This window comes from Eumetopias jubatus, unplaced genomic scaffold, assembly GCF_037043125.1.
Source record: "Eumetopias jubatus isolate StellerSeaLion01/CBP00866 unplaced genomic scaffold, mEumJub1_p1.0 scaffold_13, whole genome shotgun sequence".
Lineage (NCBI taxonomy): Eukaryota > Metazoa > Chordata > Mammalia > Carnivora > Otariidae > Eumetopias > Eumetopias jubatus.
This window is the reverse complement of record NW_028274819.1, coordinates 89,229,002-89,251,744: the sequence shown is the minus strand read 5'-3', so window position 1 is coordinate 89,251,744 and position 22,743 is coordinate 89,229,002. Positions and strand designations below refer to the sequence as shown.

Below are 22,743 nucleotides of genomic sequence, written 5' to 3'. Positions count from 1 at the left end.
CCTCATTTATCCTAGCAGCTAGCGCCCCCATTTGATTGCACCTCATTAATAGCCTTTTTGATTTCGACTTGGTTAGATTTTAGTTCTTTTATTTCTCCAGAAAGGGTTTCTCTAATAACTTCCATGCTTTTTTCAAGCCCAGCTAGTATCTTTAATATCATGATTCTGAACTCTAGGTCCGACATCGTACTAATGTCCATATTGAGTAGGTCCCTGGCAGTCAGTACTACCTCTTGTTCTTTTTATTGAGGTGATTTTTTCCGTCTTGTCATTTTGTCCCGAGGAGAATAAATGAATGAGAGAAGAAAATGCTAACAGCATAACAGCGTCCCCAGAAAATATACTCTAAACAAATCAGAAAAGACCTGAAACCGGGGGAAAAGAAAGGGAAAGAAAGAAAAAGATAAAAACAAACAAAAACAGAACAAAACAAAACAAAAAAACAGAATATGATCAAATATGATCAGGCTGGTGCATAGATCAGTGCCACACAGTAGATTTTGGGGGTATTTTGGTCTGTTAGAAGAAAGTGCCTCCCAAAATTTTAAAGAAAGAAAAACTTACATATGTACAAAATAAGGGTTGACATGATGAAGGGATGGAATATGACTGTAAGGATGAAAATTATAAAAAAATTTTATAAAAGGAATTGATAAGAAGTTGTTTGAAAGAAGAAAGAAGAGGATTAAAAAAAGGGGGGGAGAGAATATGATCAGCCAGGAGACTAAAACAAAGCCATACACTAGAGATTTAGTGTATATTTTGATCTGTCAGAAGAAACTATATCTCAAAACTTTAAAGAAAGACAACCTATATATATATGCCAAAAATAAGGACAACTACTATGAAGAGATAGAATATGACTCTAAAAATGAAAAATAAAAATATTTTTTAAAAAAGGGATTGATAAGATGTTGGTTGAAAAAGGGAAAAAGAAAAACTCAAAAAAAAAGTTAAAAAAATTAACTTTTAACAACTAAAGAATCATGGTATAAAAAGCCATGGACTCTATGTGCAGTATTCCCCTAGCTCTGGATTTCTGTCATTCTCACTGATCAGTAAACTTGGTCTTGGCTGGCTGTTCTTGCTGATCTTCTGGGGGAGGGGCCTGTTGCCATGGTTCCCAAACGTCTGTGCCAGAGGCGGAACTGCCCCGCCCTTGCCAGGCCGGGCTAAGTAATCAGATCCGGTTTGCTCTCGGGAGCTTTTGTTCCCTGCAAGCTTTCTGTTCAGCTTTGGAGGACGAGAGTGAAAATGGCGGCCTCCCAAGCTCCGCCCCAGAGAAGCCGAGAACTCGGGGCCCGCTCCTCAGTGCACCCTCAGAGAAAAGCAGTCAATCACTGCCGTCTCCCTGGTCTCCGGCCGCACTCCGTGCTCATCCGGCCTGTGACCGAGCGTTTCTATGTCTGGCACCCGACTCAGTGTGGAGTTTCTAAACCCAGCAGATCCCCACGGTGTGCTTCTGCGCCACTCCTCCTGGGGAGGAAGGGGAGTCTCCCCGGTTCTGCCGCTTGTTGGGTCCCCGCTGGAGGAGCAGTGGCCTGACTGTGCCCCAGATCAGGGTTTATGGCAACCCGGAGCTGAGAGCCCGCACCTCGGTTCTGTTTCTTTAGCCGGCTTCCCCGCTCCGATCCCTGGGAGCTCTGCCGCACTCAGGCACCCCTGGTCGTTCTGTGACCCCGAGGGTCCTGAGACCACACTGTCCCAGCGAGGGTTCCACCCCCCCCACTTAGCCACTGGAGAGACGGTCCCTCAGCGGAGCCAACTTCTGAAAGTCCCGATTTTTTGCTCCGCAGTTCTATCACTGGCCAGAAGCCGCGGACGGAGGCCCCCCACTCCGCCGCCGTCTCTCCGCCCGAATATCGCCTCGGATTCACTTCTCCGCACGTCCTACCTTCCAGAAAGTGGTCGCTTTTCTGTTCAGAGAGTTGATGCTATTCTTTTCTCCGATCTCTTGTTGAGTTCGTAGGTGTTCAGAATGGTTTGATCCCTATCCAGCTGAATTCCTGAGACCAGATGAAATCCAGGTCTCCTAGTCCTCCGCCATCTTGCTCCGCCCCCTAAACTACTTCTTAATATAAGGATTTCATCAGTATTACATCTAATTACTAAGTCTTTCCCCCAAATGAAGGCCTCAGCTACTTCTCTGTCTACTAACCAAAAAATTCAGCTGTCACCAAAAAAACCAAAAATTTATAATGCAAATTCTATTCAAGTGGCCATCCAAAGAGGCTCCCCTCCCCCACCATGGTCCTATGAAAACTACCATAATTCATTTCTTTCAATGATATACTGTGACATGTTGCCATATAGATTTTACCAACAAATAATATACTAATTTTATATCTACATAAACTAAATCTAGTTTGTGACACTCTGGAGTTTAAATAACAAAACAGTGTATAAGCATATATCAATAAATAATACAGCTGATACTTATGAAATATCCAGGGGCTTTAAATGCCTTATCCCTAATCTTCAAAGGAATCTTTTTAGATAAGGGAATTAAAATCAGAGAAGCCAAATGATATGCACCCACAGTAAAATGTGGCACAGGGATAAAAACTTAAGGTTGGAGCCTATGCTCTTGTCTCTTCAGCTGTGCTGCTTTTCACACATATACATAAATTGAATGAAATATCTAAGTTAAAGCTATTGTCAGAAAATATCTATTTTATGGGGTGATTACATTAAGAAGGACCCTTGGAAATCACCTCTTTGGACCGGATGGAATTAAGGGGAGACACAATCAATTTACATATTTTATAAAGTAATACATGTTTACTGTAAAGGGATTAATACAGAAGCAAACAGAGAAAAAAATGAAATGTCTCTTGCTATTTCCATAATCCCATTCCCCTTTCCAGTTAGGCATGTATCCTTCCAGATCCTCTTCTGTGAATTTACAATGGGATTATACTATGCTGTGATTTGCTTTTTCATTTAACAATACATCACAGAAAAAAATTCCATATGCCTCTACCTCTTTCTTTTTGATGGCTGTAGGGTATTTCACAGTATGAAAATATCAAATCTATTTTGAACATGTGATTTCCAACATTTGAATATTAAAGCAATACTGCAAAGAATATTTATCTGGATGGGAGGTATACTTAAAAAACACAAAGTGACCAATTCAAAAATGACAAAGGACTTTAAAAGGCATTTCTTTACAAATGGCCAAAAAGCACATGAAAGGATGCTCAACAGTATTATATTCTTGTACAATCACCACCAGGGTCAAGAGAACATCTTACTAGCACTCTAGAATCCTCTCTCTCCTACCCATCCCAATCATCTACCTCCTTCCTCCTCTCCCAAGGTAACTGATATTCTGACTTCTAACACTGCAGAGTGGTCTTGAGCTCCATGATTTTGAACTCTCTATCTCTGTGGAATTATACAGTGTATGTATGTATGTATGTATAGCAGGCTTCAACATTTATTCAACTCAACATTTATTTCTGTGAAATTCATCCATATTGTTGAATATAGTTGTAACTCATTTCATTTTCACTGGTGTAGAAAAATCCATTCAATGAACATGTCTTCATTTATCCATTCCATTATGGAATACCTCTGAGTTTTCAAGTTTTTTGACAATTAGGACTAAAGTTGCTATAAACATTCTATATATACCTAAGAGTGAAACTGCTGGATCACAGGGTATGTGTCAAATTCAGTATGTAATGCCAAACAATGATTGTCCCACATTACACTCCTTCTAGCAGCATGAGAGAATTCCCACTGATATATATCCTTGCCAACCTTTGGTATTGTTATTCTTACATTTTAACCATTCTAGTGGACATGCATTAAAAAGAGTTAGTAAGATTTCAATTTGGATTTCCCTAAGTCCCTAAGACTAATGATATTGATCTTCTTGTCATATGCTTACTAAAAAGTACCTGTTCAAATTTTTACTCAATTAAACAAATCAGTTTATTAGTCCTTTTCTTATTGACTCTTTATATACTTTAGTTATGTGACCTTTGTCAAATATCTTTCTCATTTTGTGACTTGCCTTCTTCACTATCTTAATAGCGTATTAGGATGAAGTTCTGAACTTTAATTAGGTTTAATTATTGAGCTTTTCAGTTATGATTACTGTTTCTGTCTACCCCAAGATCATGAAAACAGGTCATGAAGATATTCTAATATATTATCTTCTGAAAGTTTCATTGTTTTACCTTTCACATACAGATCTGTAACTCTCCTCCTAGAAATGATTTTATATACAGGATTCAGTAAGAAATATGTATATGTATGTGTGTGTGTATGTGTGTGTGTATATATATCTCAAGGTAACCTAGCACCAATTATTGAAATGACTATCCTTTTGATAATGTTCTGAAATGCCACCTTTGTCATATACAAGTACCTATGCATTCACAGGTTTGTTTCTGGACTCTACTCTGTTCCACTCATCTATTTGTCTACCCTTGAATCAACACCATCATCTTTTTTTTTAATTTATTTTTTTAAAGATTTTATTTATTCATTTGAGACACAGAGATAGAGAGAGAGAACATGAGCAGGGGGAGAGGCAGAGGGAGAGGGAGAAGCAGGCTCCCTGCTGAGCCAGGAGCCTGATTTGGGGCTCGATCCCAGGACCTGGGATCATGACCTGAGCTGAAGGCAGATGCTTAACCATCTGAGCCACCCAGGCACCCCAACACCAACATACTAATAAGTGAAATTTTAATAATAAATCTTGAGGCACCTGGGTGGTGCAGGCTGTCGAGCACCCAACTCTTGGTTTTGGCTCAGGTTGTGATCTTAGGGTAGTGGGATCAAGCTCAACACGGAGGAATCTGCTTAGGATTTCTCTCTCCCTCTGCACCCTCCTCCCTGGTTCGCTCTCTCTCAAATAAATAAATAAATCTTTTTAAAAAAACAATAAATCTTGATATTTAAAATAGTAAGTTTCTCATTTTTCTGTTCTTTAAAACTGTCTTGGGTATTTGGGGCTCTGCATTTCCATATAAATTTTAGAATCGGTTGTCAATTTCCACAAAAATCCTACCTCAAAACTTGGGGCATTTATCAGCAACTTTGACCTATTGGGCTCTGAACCCCAATTTGTATTCCCCTAGCACTGTGACTTTCTCTACTCCATCAGTAGATACCCTACAGGAATAATGTCTCCATATACCGGGGTCACTCTTCAGGATGTCCTTCTGCTTAACCTTAGCTCAGTAAGTGTTTACTGCTTTATTAACTTTCCAATGCTTCAAAGAGATATTTTTATATTTCTGTCCAAATTTTCTGCTTTCAGAGGAAATGTTCTCTCTAAATTCCCTAAGCCCTTCATTTTAAGAAGTGCATACTTCAAAAATAAGCTTTGCTTTTGTCTTTGCTTTTCTCTTACCCTCTTTCCCTACCTTCCTCTCTCTCCCCTCTCCCTCCCCACCCCTCCAACCCCTCTTTTTCGTTCTTTCTAGATGAAAAGGTAGATAATGTGAGAAAATGAGGAATTCCACCATGAAAATTATAAAAAAGACAAAATGTTAATCTAAGAAATAAAATATGTAAGAATTGAAGAGTTTATTAGATGGGCTTAAGAGAAGCCTACAGGGAGAGAAAAATCAGTGAAATTTAAGATAGGTCAAACGTAAGTATCTAAACTGAGAAGAGGATGTGTGAGACAATAACAAAGAGTGTAACAGATGTGTAAAGAAAAAGAGAAATAGAAACTATTGCACAAAAGAAATACTGAAGAGATAATAGCTGAGAAAACTAAAAACCTGAAGAAAGAGATCAATAAATAAATCCAACTGCTCCAACAACTCCAAACAGGATAAACACAAAGGAAACCACAAATGCTTTCCCTTCTTCCCCCTACCTCAACCTCATCTTCCTCCATCAAACCATAACCTGTAGTGACTGAACTAACTGCCAATTTCTTATGGACAAGCTTCTATCTTTCTTCCTCTTTTCTTTCCTCTTCTTGTCTTCCTCTCTCTTTCTCTCCCTCTCTCCCCCCTCAACCCCACTCTACTAGACCTTCTTCTTCTTAAAGCAGCATGGATACTTGCTTTCTTGATCAGGACATGGTGACTCATTGATTTTATTTTTGCATACACAAATAATTGAACATGTTGAGAACATTAAGAAGAGCTCCAAAGGGAAAATTTTTCCTAGTGCCCTTGTTGTGTAATAATATAGGGAGCTTTAAATTTCAGTCTCAAACTATAGCTGCATCTTTCAGATTTGGCATCTAACAGTAACAGATGGCAATGTTAAAAATAAATAGAACATTCAAGTTGTTTATACTGTAGGCAAAGACAGTTTTAAAGTGTGAAACAAGCCTGAGGCTTATAGAATTCACATCATCCCTTTCAAAATATATTAAGAATGCACATTTCCTTATGCTAACCCTGCAATGCTGCTCACAAAAGATAAAATATTAGCTTTTGAAGGTGTGCTTTCATTACATGACATCACTAATTTAGAATTAACAATGTCATACAGGTCTATTAATAGAAACTTACTTTCCAGAACTATCAATAACTGATTAGCTTTCTCAAGTTTTAAAAGCTCTGGAGGTTATCACTATTAAAATGTCACTTTCTCATTCAAAACATGAGAAAGTATTTAATTGGCACAATTTAATTCCAATATTAAGCTAATTTTTAAAAACTAAGTTTACAGTTTACCTCTGAGGCAGAATTATCAAAGACAACCCACAGACTTAATACCTAACAGGTTAAGTTTACACAGCAGAAATATATAAAAATAATGCATGAGAAACCACAATAAATTTTTGATGTTGAATTTAATAACTTCAAAAGAGTGACTACAAAAACCCATGATCACCTCAACAGACAGATAAAAAGTATTTGACAAAAGCCAACACCCTTTCATGATAAAATCATTCAACAAACTAAGAACTAAGATAAAAGGCATCTATGTAAACCCCACAGCTAACATCTTACTTAATCGTGAATGAACAATGCTTTCTCCTAAGATCAGAAATGAGACAAAGATGGCCATTCTTAGAGGTCTTGCCAGGGAAATTGGGCAAGAAAAAGAAATAAAAAGCATCCAGACTGCAAAGAAGTAAAACTATCTCTATTCACAGATAACATGATCTTGAATATAGAACATCCCAAGGAACCCAACTAAAAAAAACTATTAGAATAAACATTTCAACAAGGTTTCAGGATACACGATTAGTATACAAAATTAATTGTGTTTCTATGCACTTGCAATGAATAAGAAAATGAAATCAAGAAAATAATTCCATTTACAAGAGCATCAAAAAGAAAAAATATAAATTTAACAAAAAATGAAAATTTATACTCTGAGAACTACAAAACCTTGAACAAAATTAAAGAAGTCTAAATAAATGGAAAAACATCCCATGTTCATGGATTGGAAGACTTAATAAATACTGATAAGATGGTACTACTTCCCAAATTGATACACAGATTCAATACAATCCCTATCAAAATCCAGCTGACTTCTTTGTAGAAATTGACAAGCTGATTCTAAAATTCATAGAGAATTGCCAAGGACCCTGAAAAGCCAAATCAATCCTGAGAAAGAATAAACTAAGAGCTAAATTTACCACAAAACAAAAGTAATCAAGACAGGGTGGTACTGACCTTAACAGACATACAGATAGGTGGAATAGAACCAAAAGTCCAAAAATAAACTTATATGTCTAAGGTCAATTAATTTTTTACAAGGGAGTTAAGACAATTCAATGGGGAAGGAATAACCTCTTTTTCAACAAATAGTACTGGGACTCCCAGATGTCCACTGGAGTTGGACCTCACACCAGACACAAAAACTAACTCAAAATGAATCACAGACTAAAACCTAAGACCTAAAACTATAAACTTCTTAGAATAAAATAATAGGAGTAAATCTTGACCTTGGGTTAGACAAAGTCTTCATAAATAAGACATCAAATGCATAAGCAACTGAAGAAAAAATATATTGAACTTAATCAAAATTAAAAACTTTTATGCTTCAATGGACAGAATAAAGACAGGCAAAGACAACCCATAGAATGTGAGAAAAATATTTGTAAATCACATTACCTGATAAAGGACTTGTATCTAGAATATATAAAGAACACTTACAACTCAATAATAAAATGACAACCCAATTAAAAAATGGGCAAAGAATCTGAATAGATATTTCTCCAAAAACATACAAATGGCAATAACCACATAAAAAGATACTCAACATTATTAGTCATCAGGAAAATGCAAATCAAACTCACAAAGATACACCACTTCATTACCAGTTAGATGGCAACAATCAAAAACACAATAACAAGAATATGAAGCAACTAAAACTCTCATATACTGCCAGGGATATTGTAAAATGGTTAGCTACTTTGTAAAGCAGTCTGAAGTTCTTCAAAAGGTTAAGTATAGAGCTACCATACGACCCAGCAGTTTCATTCCTAAATATATGCGTGAGAGATGAAAATATTTATCTACACAAAAACTTGTACACCAGTGTTCATAAACAGCATTACTCATAGTCAAAAATGGAAACGACTAAAAATGAGTTGATAAACTATAGTATACCCATACAATGGAATATTATTTAGCCATAAAAAAGAAATTCTGATACATGGATGAACCTTGAAAACATGCTAAGTCAAAGAAGCTGATAACAAAAAACCACATATTATATGATTCCATTTTTATGAAATGTCTAGAATAGGGAAATTATCTGTAAAGACAGAAAGTAAACTAGTAGCTGCTTAGTGCTGGGGAGCAGGGAGAGGTTGGGACACTGTCTGCTAATGGGTATGGGATTTTCTTTTAAGTTAATGATGCCATATTTTAAAAAAAGAAAGAAACCTATAGTCATTACAACCACTAATGAACATTTACTGAGCAAGTACCCACTGAGAAAGTTTTTTTAATACTGTTTACGCAAAGAAGGGGGATTTAACAGAGGATAAAAATGTCTTGAAAAGAGACTAAGAATCCTGTCTCAAGTAGAATTGCAGAGAACACTGTTTTCAAGTATTTTTCTCTACTAAACAATAAAGGTAGTCTGCCTAAAATTTTAAAATTCCTACTTTCTGTTAAGAAATAAGCTTCAAAAGGGTTTATTGACCTTTATCTTTACCTAAATACTATAAGCAAAGATGGTATGATGTATGCTTTGGGGACAGAGGTGGGAAAACACTAAATAAGCTTTTTTCCCTTCTAATTCTTACACATAGGTCCTAACCCTAGAAAATACTTTAAGGAAAACAGTCCAAATAAATTCCGAGGCCCAGAGATTTTTTTTTTCTTCTACTAGGGGCAGAGCAGGGAGAAGGGTGGAGAAAGGCAAAGGGAATATAATACAAGTAAGAGAAATAAATATGATTACTTCCTCTTTCCTCCAAAATCTTTCAATCTTTGTTTTGTTTTCCTTTAAAAAAATTTATATCACACTAAAAACTTCCAGGCTAAGTACTCTATACAATTTGCCTAGATCAAATCACCCCAATAAAAACAAAAACTTCCATTTTCTTGATTTCTACCCCCTGTGACACTGCTTTATTTATTCATAAGACAGTCCACATATTTACACAGCACTGTAAATACACTATATAAGTAATGAAAATACTGTTTAAAATAGTTTAAAAAAATAAAATAGTTTTGATGTTCATAGTCATTAAGTATACATTCCCTTTAATTTTCAGCTAATCGTACTATATGAGTTCTTTAAACTTGTCATTTCTTTCATCATTAATAATCTATATTCCTACTATATAACTACAAAAACAAATAATGACAAAGATTAATGGACCAAGTAGTTCTCTGAAATTATCTAAAATGTCAAATGCACCTTTGTGAAATAATCAATAGAGAAATAAGAATATATTAAAAATCAAAACCACATAAAATTAAGGGTTTATATTATGTCAATAAATGGAAAGAACAACAAAACAAGCTATGTGTTCAGCTAAAAGAGAAAATCTGTTTCTTTAAGCAGCTGATAAAATAACCACACTAATGAAAAAGTGTACTCACCTGGTTTGGGCACTGAGTTGGTCACTGACTGGGGAACTTTCTGATTAATTAATTCAACACAGTGTCCAGGGAAGAGTCCCACCTATGGAAGAAAAGCAGCAAAGAGAGGATTCTAAACCAGAGCACAGACCAGTGTGTGAACACTGCCAATTCAATTCCAGTAATGCACTCCACAGTCCCTCCCAAAGGATTCTATTATTCCAAGACTCTAAATCACAGATGATACCAATTATACAAACAAATAATAAAACAATCTGTTGCTATGTGTATACAGAGTTGTGTATTATTAGTCCAAATATCTAAGTCTGCTTTTTCAGTTTTAGCTTTTAATTTCTCAAAACTTTTTTTTATACCAATTAAAATATTTAGTCTGATACCAAGCTATACATGCAGTATATACAATTTTTACCTCTCAATAACTTACGTTGCTGAAATTTCAACCTAGTTGTATTGATTTATCTACGGCCAACTTTTGTATTTATTGTCTTCTCTATAATTTAAAAAAAAGTCAACACTAAACCACATTCAAATTTTTTTGTGAATTTTCTCTTCATTCTCTCACAGGTTTCATGAAAAATGACAGGACTAAAATAAATTGGTGAAACAATTACTCATTTAAAATCCTGGTATTTACTGTTGCTAGTAGTGTATAATTTAAGTGGGAAACCAAAAGAGAAGAAAACAACCAATAGTGTTAGGTTTTAGAACCGTAAGTAGTTGTATTAGGAAAATACTGAGCTCACCACAGACCACCCAGATTACACAGAGATCCACTGTAGAGCCAATAGAATAAATACAGAGATAAACAGCCTGGAAAAAGTAAAAAGGAGATCTTTGCCAATATTTATAGATGTTTCCTTAGATAGGAATATAATCAGGCTACCATGCAACAGATGTTAAAGCTGAACATGAAAACTACATCACTTTTTACATCCCTCTGTTGACAGACTCGGGAAGAATGGAATGGTCTTCCAAAAGTTATGATTCATCATGAAGTTCTGAGCTGTGTAACTTCCATCTGTGTGGGATTATTTTCACATATGCATTTACTGCACTCTTATTTCAATTTCTGGATCGATATTCCATGGTAGTTCTTAAAATTATGAAGATGTAACCAATTACCATGAGCTGAAAAGGGGTTATTAACATGTTACCAGTTTTGTTTAAAAGATATTTGAATTTGGGATTCTTAAAGTTCCTATGCATTGCCTTCCAAAATGAAGCTTTAAGTGTTTGTTTTACTGGTGAAATTTCATACCATATTTTGTTCAACGTCCTATGTAGCTAAACAAAAGGAAATTCTTCCAAGATCAATTAGAACCAGATAAGAATCACCTTGAGAAATCCTTTTCATTCTCCCTTACACATAACAGTTATTATGAGACGGTGGATGGTATCATGGTTAATGCACAGCCTCAAGGGTAAGAGTGCCTGGGTTCAGTTCTAGGTCTGCCACTTACAAGGTCAGGTTTGTGACTCAGCCTGTTTTCAGTTTCTTCATCTAAACACAGTAATAGTACCTAGTACATAAGGGTTGTTATAAGAATTAAATGGATCAGTATAAGCAAAATGCATACAGTAAGTAGCCACTAAGTGTTAGTGTCTCCAATACGCTGGCTACTACAAGCCTAGAGGGCTCAGGCTCCACCATTAAATGGACGACACATAACACTTACCACCTTCTGCATGTGTGGACTTGAGTTTCTTCCCTATCAAATATCATTCTTTCCATAAAATTAGAATTAATTTTGATTTATAAACATTTTCTGCAATTTTCTAAAGAGAAAAGACCAGGTTCTAAACTTGGCCTGCCCATTTACTAGGTTCTGTGATCTGGAGCAAATTAATTAACATTTGTCTCAGTTTCCTAATTTGTAAAAATGGGGATAATATTAGCTACCACATAATTTGTGTGAAAGCACCTAGCCTATTTTCTAAACCTAAATATCTCTCAGCAAATAAAAACTAGTTTTCCATCACTTCCTAGACTGAACAAAGCTTAATGAACTTCTTTGGAGAACTACATCATATATTAGTTACATTTGCACCTTTTAAATTTGTCTCAGTGCATTAGGTTTAGATATATGAGTGAATGTGATATTGTATACTATGTAGAGGTCCATGGTAACTTCATTTAATGCCTATCTCCAATCCCTGCTCACTTGTCTCCGTGCATCATAAAGTATAATATTACTATTATAAAGTATATTATTAGCATAAAGTGTAATATTACTATTAGCTAAACTATACATTCAGTGCCCAGGTGTAGCCACAGCACATGCAAATATAGCTCTGCTGCTACTATTCTAGCTCCTTCCTCCTGCTGTGATGCAGGTATGGAGAGTAGATGTGTAGGAACCATCATTTGACCTTAAAGACTAAGAGAATCTTAGAAATTTCTGCCTAGCATCTTTAAGTTGCTAACTCAACAGTGGCCATCAGTCACTTTCTCTGTTCACTTCTCTGTTTCTTGAAACCCAAAGCACTCCTGTTAATAAGTCTTTTAGTTGGAAGAGTTGATTCTATAAATCTGTGAAAGGCAAGTAGATTCTATTTTCCTATTATAAAATTTCCATCACAAAAAAATGAAGCTGTGCTCTGTTGAAAATATACACAAGAATGTAACTAATCCTAGGGAAAAAATATATATATAATTAACCCTAAAAATACAGTTAATGAACATTTACTTTTCTGACTCATACTTAAGCTAATATTTTACCAAATATAAACAATTCCTTTTTTTTTAAAGATTTTATTTATTTGACAGAGAGAGAAAGAGCAAGAGAGGGAACACAAGCAGGGGGAGTGGCAGAGGGAGAAGCAGGCTTCCCGCTGAGCAGGAAGCCCAATGCAGGGCTCAATCCAAGGACCCTGGGATCATGACCTAAGCCAAAGGCAGACGCTTAACCAACTGAGCCACCCACTGGCCACCCAGTTAACAATTTCGATAAATTCAAAATGTCAAATGTTAAAAGTGACTGGAACTCTGGCAATATTATCTATGAGCTATGTCATCCTGTTTCATATATTATTCTTTCTGCCAGCAGTGACAATTTCTAACGCTCTAATTTATATGGCTGAGAAGGGTGAGGGAAATTGGGCATATTGGCAGAGATCAAAATGAGATTCAACTCTAACAATAAGATGGAAGAGAGAGAAAAGACCGACATCTAGGGCCCACAGGGTAGAGGAGTAGGTAATAAAAATATAGTAATAGAAGAAGAACAATTAAAGATAAGGCTGCAACAGGTTAGGCATGAGCTTCTAGGAAGGAAAAAAGCCTTTCAATTTGGTAGTTTTCCCCCAAGTCTTTGAGATCAAGTGAGAAAAAGCAAGAGATACTATTACAGTTGACACCTCCACCCTTATCTATAGGTTTTGCTTTCGGTTTCAGTTACCCACAGTCAACCACAGTCTGGAAGCAGATGATCCTCCTTCTCATGCATTGTCAGAAGGTCAACAGCAGCCTAACCTTATATGACAGTGCCTACATAATTAGCCTCACTTCCATCTCATCACATAGGCATTTTATCACCTCATATCATCACAAGAAGGATGAGTACAGTACAATATTTTGAAAGACAGATCACATTCATATAACTTTTACTAAATTTTTATAATTGTTCTATTTTATTATTATTTTTGTAAATCTCTTACTGTGCCTAATTTATATATTAAACTTTATCATAGGTATGTATGTATGTATGTATAAGAAAAACATAGTATATATAATGTTCAGGACTATCCATAGTTTGGGGCATTCTCTGGGGGTCTTGGAAAGTATCCCCTGCAGATAAGACAGGACTACTATATATCCCACAGTGTGCTGGTAAAAGTTGAAGAGCTGGCCCTTCAAGAGGAAAGGCCTTGATTTATAGCGTTTGCCAGAGTCCGTGGTATAAATGCTCCCACCATGGCTGATTTCAAGCTACCAACAAGACACAACTGAATACAGAGTTGAAAAGAGACACAGAGTAGCCTGTTAAGTAGTATTTATACCATACAGAACACTAGGTGGAAGTTACCTCAAGAGCACAGATAACAGTAAAATATAGTAAAATAATTACAAATAAAGTTTAAGTATTTATTACCTTTATTTTTAATACAATTCACTTCATTGTAAACATAGGCTTTAATTTCTAATAGCAGCTGTGTTTCCCAATTGTACTATAAAATTCCAAAAAATTTCACAACTTGCTCGGGTTCACCACTAATCTATACCTGTATCCTCGGTCCAGGGCCTGTCCCAACTCTAATAGCTCCTAGGAACAGGTTTCCAGCAGCTTGACAAGTATATGGCTCCCTCTCGGCAAGTGAATAAGGACAGACCTGAATGTAACCGACTGCAATCTGATTCTTCTGACCTTCTTCTACCTTGAGGATCGGTTCAAACTATAAAAGAAATAGGTTTGCCTACAAAAGTGAATGTACTGAAAAAATATTTTGGTACAACATAGAGGGAATGTTAGATAAGAAACTACTGCAATAACATAAGGCTGAAGCTCTGATAACAGTTGGAAGGGAAAAAAGTCATTGCTTACCAATGGAGCCTAATCCTGACTATGGTCTCCCTGAGGCAACTAATCAAAATCTAAAAGGAATTTCAACACAACAACAATGTGCTTATCACTGATTTTTTAAAAAAAAATTCCTATTCTAGTGGTTGATTTATGTAATTAATAGCTAGTGAAGCTTTAGGACTGTTAGCATAACAATTTTTTTTTTATTAAGCTTAGTAAAGTAATGCTCTTACTTTCAGAGATAGACCACAGATTCTTCATCAACTGAACTACTGGCCTCAGAGAGTTTCCAATTTTTCATTCTCAGACTACAATCTCCTCTCCTCCCGGGCCTCTAGTGCTCATATATTCCATGATAATTGAAGCTCAAATTCAGAGGTACTGCATCTCCTTCTCCCCGTATATTTCCCCATTAGGGTATCTAGTCCCCTTCCAATCTCTTTTTGCTACCTAGTATGAACCAAGAGATTGATCATTGGAACTTTAAAAAATATAGCAGTACCCTTAATTTCCTCACAATATTAACTTTCTGCCAAACCAATCCAGCAACCCTCTCCAAAATATATCAATATACCACCCTCCTTGCATGCCTCTGTACTGCTAAAGAAAAATCACATCACTCAGGAGATTCAAACAAGACAAATTCATGATCTCCCACCCTGAAAGTCAATTATTTTCTTCCCACTCCCCAAATATTCTTAAAGAACTCACTCCTTTTTAGGATCTCTGTCCAGTCCAGACTACGTGCCCCTGCCAATAACATCCCAGTTACAGTTCATCAGTTAATTAGTCATAAGTTAATGACAGTTCATAAGTTAGTCAGTCTGTCTCTTAAGATTTGGGAACTAGGCTTGAATCTTTATCTCCAAGTTGCTAGAACTAGAAAGTAGTTTTTTAAAAAAAAGGAGAACAAGACAAAGAAGCAGCAGCTGCTGCTACTACATAGAAAGGAGTAAAACTGCAAGCAAATTCCCCCAATTCCTGACTTCCCAGTTCCTGGTTCCATCTAATAATTTTTGCATTGGTTTTTTGAGATATTCCTATTTGTGTCTCTCCACCTTTATGTTCCAAGAAACTCCACATTGCTTCTGGTTTCTTTGCCTTATTTACACTGTCTCTTAAACATTAAATGCCAGCTCCCTAATTTCTACTGCTAAAAACATTACTCTTACAGTAGGATGTTAAGGTTTGGGACTCAGAAACAAAGTCAGGAGGGGTGCCTGGGTGGCTCAGTCGGTTAAGCGTCTGCCTTTGGCTCAGGTCATGATCTTGGGGTCCTGGGATCAAGCCCCGCATCAGGCTCCCTGCTCAATGGGGAGTCGGCTTCTCCTTCTGCTCCTCCCCCTGCTCATGCTCTCTCTTTCTCTCTGTCTTGCTCTCTCTCAAATAAATAAAATCTTTTTTAAAAAAGAAAAGAAACATGGGGCACCTGGGTGGCTCAGTCGTTAAGTGTCTGCCTTTGGCTCAGGTCATGATCCCAGGGTCCTGGGATTGAGCCCCGCATTGGGCTCTCCCTGCTCGGCAGGAAGCCTGCTTCTTCCTCTCCCACTCCCCCTGCTTGTGTTCCCTCTCTCGCTGTGTCTCTCTCTGTCAAATAGATAAAGAAAATCTTTAAAAAAAAAAAAGAAAAGAAACAAGGTCAGGAATCGGGGTATAAATCTGGGAGATGGGCAAATATAATGAATTTAAAGTTAAAAGAGTAAATAAGATAGTCTAAGACAAAGCACAGAATGAGAAGGTAGTTCGACCCCAGACTTTCAGGAATCTGCTAGAGGAGGAAGTGCTGTAAAAAGAAGACTGAGAAGATAGAGGAACTCTAAGACTGTCATGTCACTTCTACTGAGAAAAGAAAGCGTCAGGAAAAAAGAAATAGAATACTGATGAGACCTTAAGTAAGAGAAGTAATGAAGTGTCCATTCTTGCATTAAGGCAAACAGAAACTACTAATGAAGCAAGAGAAGAAAACAGGGCTGAAGGGTTTAAGCATATACTTGTGATGAGTAAATGTAATAATGGTGGCCCTAGACATGTATTGCACGGAGCACTGGGTGTTATGCACAAACAATGAATCATGGAACACTACATCAAAAACTAATGATGTAATGCATGGTGACTAATCTAACATAATAAAATAAAATTAAAAAAAACAAAAAATAAAACAAAAATAATGTTGGCCCTAGAATCTAATCTGGGTAAAAAGGCAAGTGAAGAAGTGGGTAATGGCAGAAATTGGAGGGGCCAATGGAATGATAATATTGAGCACAACTGCTTATTATATAGCAAGTAACTACCAAATGAGATTAATTTTTCCCCATTAGCTCAATGACATATCAAACAAAATTACGGTTGGTTTAAAATTTTAATAACTCTACCTTACCTTTCCCCCTTGGCAGGAGTAAGATGAGGATAGAGAAGGCATTATAAGTGGAAGAATGTGTAGATGAAAAGAGCAGCCTGTGTAATGGGGGAAGGAAGGATGATGGTTTAATTTATGTGGAAATTGAGTTTATAAAATAAGAGTGGTAAGTAAGACTGGAGAAGTAAAATGAGGTGAGAAATCATGGATGGTCTCATACATCATGACAAGAACGTTGAGGTTTCTTCTCTATGAAAGTGACAAACTCTGAGCAGAAGAGGGACAGGAACAGGTGTGTTTTAGTAAGAAAAATCTAAAAGCAGTGTATACCTTCGAGGGTAGGAGGAAGGGGAGATAACAAGAAACAGAAGCACATTTTAGGAATCTGCAAACTAGGAAAGAGATAATAAAAATGTATAGTTTCAAAAATGGCATGAAGAATTAAGAAGAGTATATGAATGTAGGGGCACAGAGGCAAGAAGAGAAAGAAACTATCAATTGGGTTGAATACATAAAAAGTTAAGTCAAAGACGCTTCTCCAGTTTTTTCTTCCCAATTTGACTGAGGTATAATTGACAATAAACTGTACATATTTAATATATACATTTTGATAAGTCTGACACCTGTAAAACTATAACTACAATCAAGATTCTGAATATATTAGGGGCGCCTGGGTGGCTCAGTCGGTTGAGCATCTGCCTTCGGCTCAGGTCATGATCCCAGGGTCCTGGGATCGAGCCCCGCATCGAGCTCCCTGCTCTGCGGGGAGCCCGCTTCTCCCTCTGCCTCTGCTGCTCCCCCTGCTTGTGCTCACTCTCTCTCTCTGTCAAATAAATAATCTTTTTTAAAAGATTCTGAATATATTCATCAACCCCAAAAAGTTTCTTTTTATCTCTTGGTAATCTCTCCCTCTCCCTACCCAACCCCTATCCCTGCTCACCAGGCAAACACTGATCTACTTTTTATCACTGTATTACTTGGCATTTCCTACAATTTTCTTTGAATGGAGTCAAAAGAATGTACTCTTTTGTTGTCTGTTTTCTTTCACTCAGTATAATTTTTCTGAGGATCATTCATGTTGCTGTATGTATCAGTAATTCATTCCTCTTTATTCCAGTAATATTCTATTGTATAGATAGCACCATTTGTTTACCCATTAATCATCTGTTGATAAAATGTTTCCAGTTTGGGGCTATTATATACATGGCTGCTATGAACATTCATATATGAGTCTTCGTATGGACGTCAGCTTTCTTTTTCTCTTGGATAATAATCTAGGAGTGGAATGGCTGGATCATATAGTAGGTGTCTACTTAACTTAAGAAGCTGACGGACTGCTTTCCAAATTGTAGCATCTTATATTCTCACCAATCCTGTGTGTTTCAATCCCTCCACAGCCTCACCACTCTAATAAGTATGTAGTGATATCTCACTGTCATTTTAATTTGCATTTCTCTAATAACAAATGACAGTGAGCATGTCTTTTTTTTTAATTTTTTTATTGTTATATTAATCACCATACATTACATCATTAGTTTTTGATGTAGTGTTCCATGATTCATTGTCTGTGCATAACACCCAAGAGTGAGCATGTCTTTATGTGTTTATTTGACATATATCTTTTCTGTGAAGTTTCGATCTTTGCCTACTTTTAAAATTGAGCTCTGTTTCCTTATTGAGTACGTTCTGAATACAAGTCCTTTGTCAGATATAATCATTGCCAATATTTTTTCCCAGTCTGTAGCTTTCTTTTTATTGTCTTATGAGTAATGTCTTTCAAAGAAAAGTTTCCAACTTTGATGAAATTCAATTTTTTTATGAATTGTTCATTTCATGTTGCATCTAAGAAATCTCTCCTTAACCCAAAGTCACAAAAGTTTCCCCTATATTTTCTTCAAGCAACTTTATAGTTTAAGCTTTATATTTGGGTATATGATCCATTTTGGGTAAGTTTTACAGATGATTTAAAAAACAGTTTTTTGTTTTGTTTTATAATGGAGGCATAGGAACAACCAATTGTTCTAGTACCATTTGTAAAATAGACCATATAGTCTTCACTGATTTGAATCTTTGTTGAAAATCATTTGTCCATGTATATGTATGGGTCTATTTCTGGACTCTATTCTGTACTACTATTCTATTTGTCTACCCTTCCACTAATAACACACCCTCTTGATACTGTATCTTTACAGTAAGTCTTCAAATCAATTAATGTTAGCTCTCCAACCTAGTTCTTTTTCAAATTTACCTTGGCTATTCTATTCTAGCTCCTTTGCATCTTCATATGAATTAATTTGCTTATCAATTTCTACAAAAAAGTTTGCCAAGATTTTGACTGGGATCTATGTGAGGAATAATGACATCTTAACAATGTAAAGACTTCCAATCCACACATAGGGTGTCTCTCTCCCTTTTTTTTTTTTAAATATTCTTTGATTTTTCTCAAAACTATTTTGCAGTTTTCAGTACAGAGATCTTTCATATTTTTTTCAGATAAATCACCAAGTGTTTCATATTTTTGATGCTATCATAAACTGATTTTATTGTATTTGCTGACTGATGTTAATGCTGCTAGTCTATGGACTACATTTGGAATAAAAGATTCTCATGGAGTTGTTCCAAATATTTGTATTTCAAGTATATATTGTATACTTTAAATACACAACATACTTGTATTTCTTCTATATTATATGTGAAAATGATTTCACCTTCTTTGAAATTGTGTTTGTTTGTAGGTAGTTACATCATTTGTAAATTTCATTTCAGAAATCATATGGAAGGATTTTAGAAAATATTTATTATAATGAGGGTGTGAAGGGTTTGATAGGGTTAAGAACTACTGCTCTAAGCCATTTTGTCAATCATTTCCATGAAACTGAATGTTTAAATATCATTTGATAGGACATGCTCTGATGTTATAAATTAGAAAAAGGATATCAAGAAACAATTATCAATGGCAGTCAATAATGCCACTTGCACTAATAAGAAAAATAAAAACAGAAACAAGAAATATGAAAAATAATTTAAGAAAATTTATATATTTTTATGATCCAAGGGGGGAAATATAGAGTTGGAACTCACCAAGCTTGTGCACTGCTCTTGGCTGCACATTACATACTGTCCTTGTGAATCAGAACAATTTATCTACATCTTTTGTCTCTAGATTTCTGTAATTTTTAAATGACTGGTTAAGAAGAGATGATCCACTATCATTTTTTCTACTATAGAAATCTATGGTTCATACAAGTCAGTAAGTAGTACAAGCCACTACTGGTTCATTAAATTACTACTATGATCTCTTCTTTGCCCAGAATACCTAGGATTTGATCTAAGCTCTGATATTAAACAGCAGAATAACAATGGGCTAGTTGTTTTACCCCCTACACTTTAGCTTTGTCATCAGTACAAGATGATAGTACCTTCTTCACAGAGCTGTAAGAATTTAAGGCCAGTGCAAAGCACTTAGAACAGCACACTTGGGCGCCTGGGTGGCTCAGTTGGTTGGGTGACTGCCTTCGGCTCGGGTCATGATCCTGGAGTCCTGGGATCGAGTCCCACATCGGGCTCCCTGCTCGGCGGAGAGTCTGCTTCTCCCTCTGACCCTCTTCCCTCTCGTGCTCTCTATCTCTCATTCTCTCTCTCAAATAAATAAATAAAATCTTAAAAAAAAAAAAAAGAACAGCACACTTAAGAAGCACTGAAGAAGTGTTACAATTGCTTTTATTTGTAGTATCACATACTATCTTTCCTCGAAGTTATTTAACGTTACAGGTGCAAATTTACATGATCTCCCAAAACTTAACTAGAGAGGAAATATGGTGCCCCATTTAATAGTAAGTAATGAAAAGGCACAGCTTTGGATCCCATATATAAATATACGGTCTTTTCATAAATGAGCAGGTAAACCTCCTTCCTCCACTAAACTACTATGAGGGACAGGCTTCCAAATATCTTCCCTTTGGATAAATAATACTCTTCTGAAAATAAGTTATTTAGAACTACATTAAACTCTTGAGGTAAGGACAGTGTTATTGTCCAAGAATTGCTTCTCTCATATTTGTACACAAAGACACTCACAGAACATTCTAGGGCAACTATGAAAAATTAAAAAGCTGATCCTTTACCATCTTATGGAGAACTAAGAGAACGTGAGCTGTATAAAATTCAATCTCTAAGTGGTATTCTATCCATTAAATTAAGTGTATCCCAAATGTGTTTCAAGAAAGATTTCCTGGGTGGAAAAGAGAACATTGGCTAAACTCTGTTTAATTTCTTCTTTTATCTGTGCACAGGATAAACAATGGGAGGCTGCTCCATGGTTATCACATTTTGTGTTTAATAATTATCTGAAGAACTTGATAAAATTCAGAATCCTGTCCCTACCCCCCAAGATTCTGATCGGTAATACCTAGCTTTAACATGTTTCTCAAGTCATTCTGTTGCTAGCAGCTCCCAGATAAAACTCTGAGAAACTGCCTACACAAATAAATAACCCTCAAAGATATTAACATTTTATCTTTGTGTTATGTCTTTTACCAAAGAAAAAGGGCTCTCCAGATACTCTACCTCATATTTCCAACAAGGGTCTACAGCCAAGCACAAAAGCTGATGACATTTAGTTTAAAAAATGAGAAAAAAAATAGTTGTGGGTTTTGTTTGTTTGTTTTGGGTTTTTTTGTTTTTGTTTTTTTGGGGTTTTTTTTTTGCTTAAGTACATTCTATGATAAAACAAAGGTAAAAGATTCAATATACACTTTAGGAAACAAACTAAAAACAGATTTCAGAATTTCAAATTACTATAGTTAATATAATTTCACACTTCCTACTCCCAGAAGTTTAAGAAAAGAAGCAGAGTCACGGTATAATTAAAACACATGGATGAACTAATCCTTCTGTTCCCACAGCTAAATTATGGTCTAAAACAATACACAGACTAGAACTTGGCAAAATGCTAATCTTTATCAACCACCAGATGATTAGCAGAGCTTACCTACAGCACAGAGTAAGCACTGCTTCTAGAAGAGTTGTCTGAGGAACACCTGGGCCAGGATGACATAGATAAAATATGGTTTTACATCCTATCTCACAACCACTGAGACAGAATTTTGGGGCTTAGGTCCTGGGACTCTACATTTTAACAAGATTCCCTGGTGATTTTTAAGTACACTAAAGATTGAAAATCAGTGCTAAAGGAAGGAATTACTTGTAATAGAAGAATGAAGACAGCACTATAACACCCTTAAGTATATTAGTAAATGTTATAACTTGGACTTTATTTGCAAATTAAGACAATAATGTAGTACTACACACCTATTAAAATGGCTAAAATCCAAAAAAAAACCCTGAGAACTATCAAATGTTGGTAAGAATGCTGAACAGTGTCATTGCTGGTAGGAATGCAAAATGGGACAACCACTTTGAAAGACAGTTTGGTGGTTTCTTAACAAAGCTAAACATAGGCTTACCATATGATCTAGCAACTGCACTCCTTGGTATTTACCCAAAGGAGCTGAAGACTTATATCTACACAAAAACCTGCACATGGATGTTTATAGCAGCTTTATTAATACTGCCAAAAACTAGAAACAACCAAGATGTCCTATAATAAATGACTCTGGCACATCCATAACAATTAATATTAATGACAAAAAAGGATTTATCAAACCATGGAAAGATATGGAGGAAACTTAAAGGCATATTGCTAAGTGAAAGAAGCCAATTTGGAAAGGCTACATACTGGATGACTTCAACTATATGATGTTTTGAGAAAGGCAAAACTACAGAGACAGTAACTTATTACTCGTTGTCAGGGGTTATGGGGAGAGAAGGATGAAAAGGTAGAGCGCAAGGGTTAGGGCAGTGAAACTAC

At 36.0% G+C, this 22,743-nt stretch overlaps 1 protein-coding gene across 1 annotated transcript in view; it reads right to left on the bottom strand.

Annotated features, from left to right (window-relative positions):
- ARHGAP32 (Rho GTPase activating protein 32) overlaps nt 1-22,743 on the bottom strand; it is a 215,929-nt gene that overhangs the window by 66,222 nt on the left and 126,964 nt on the right. The window contains exon 10 of the mRNA XM_028120847.2: nt 9,999-10,080. Coding sequence (XP_027976648.1) covers nt 9,999-10,080 — 82 coding nt within the window. The remainder of the gene's footprint in view (nt 1-9,998; nt 10,081-22,743) is intronic.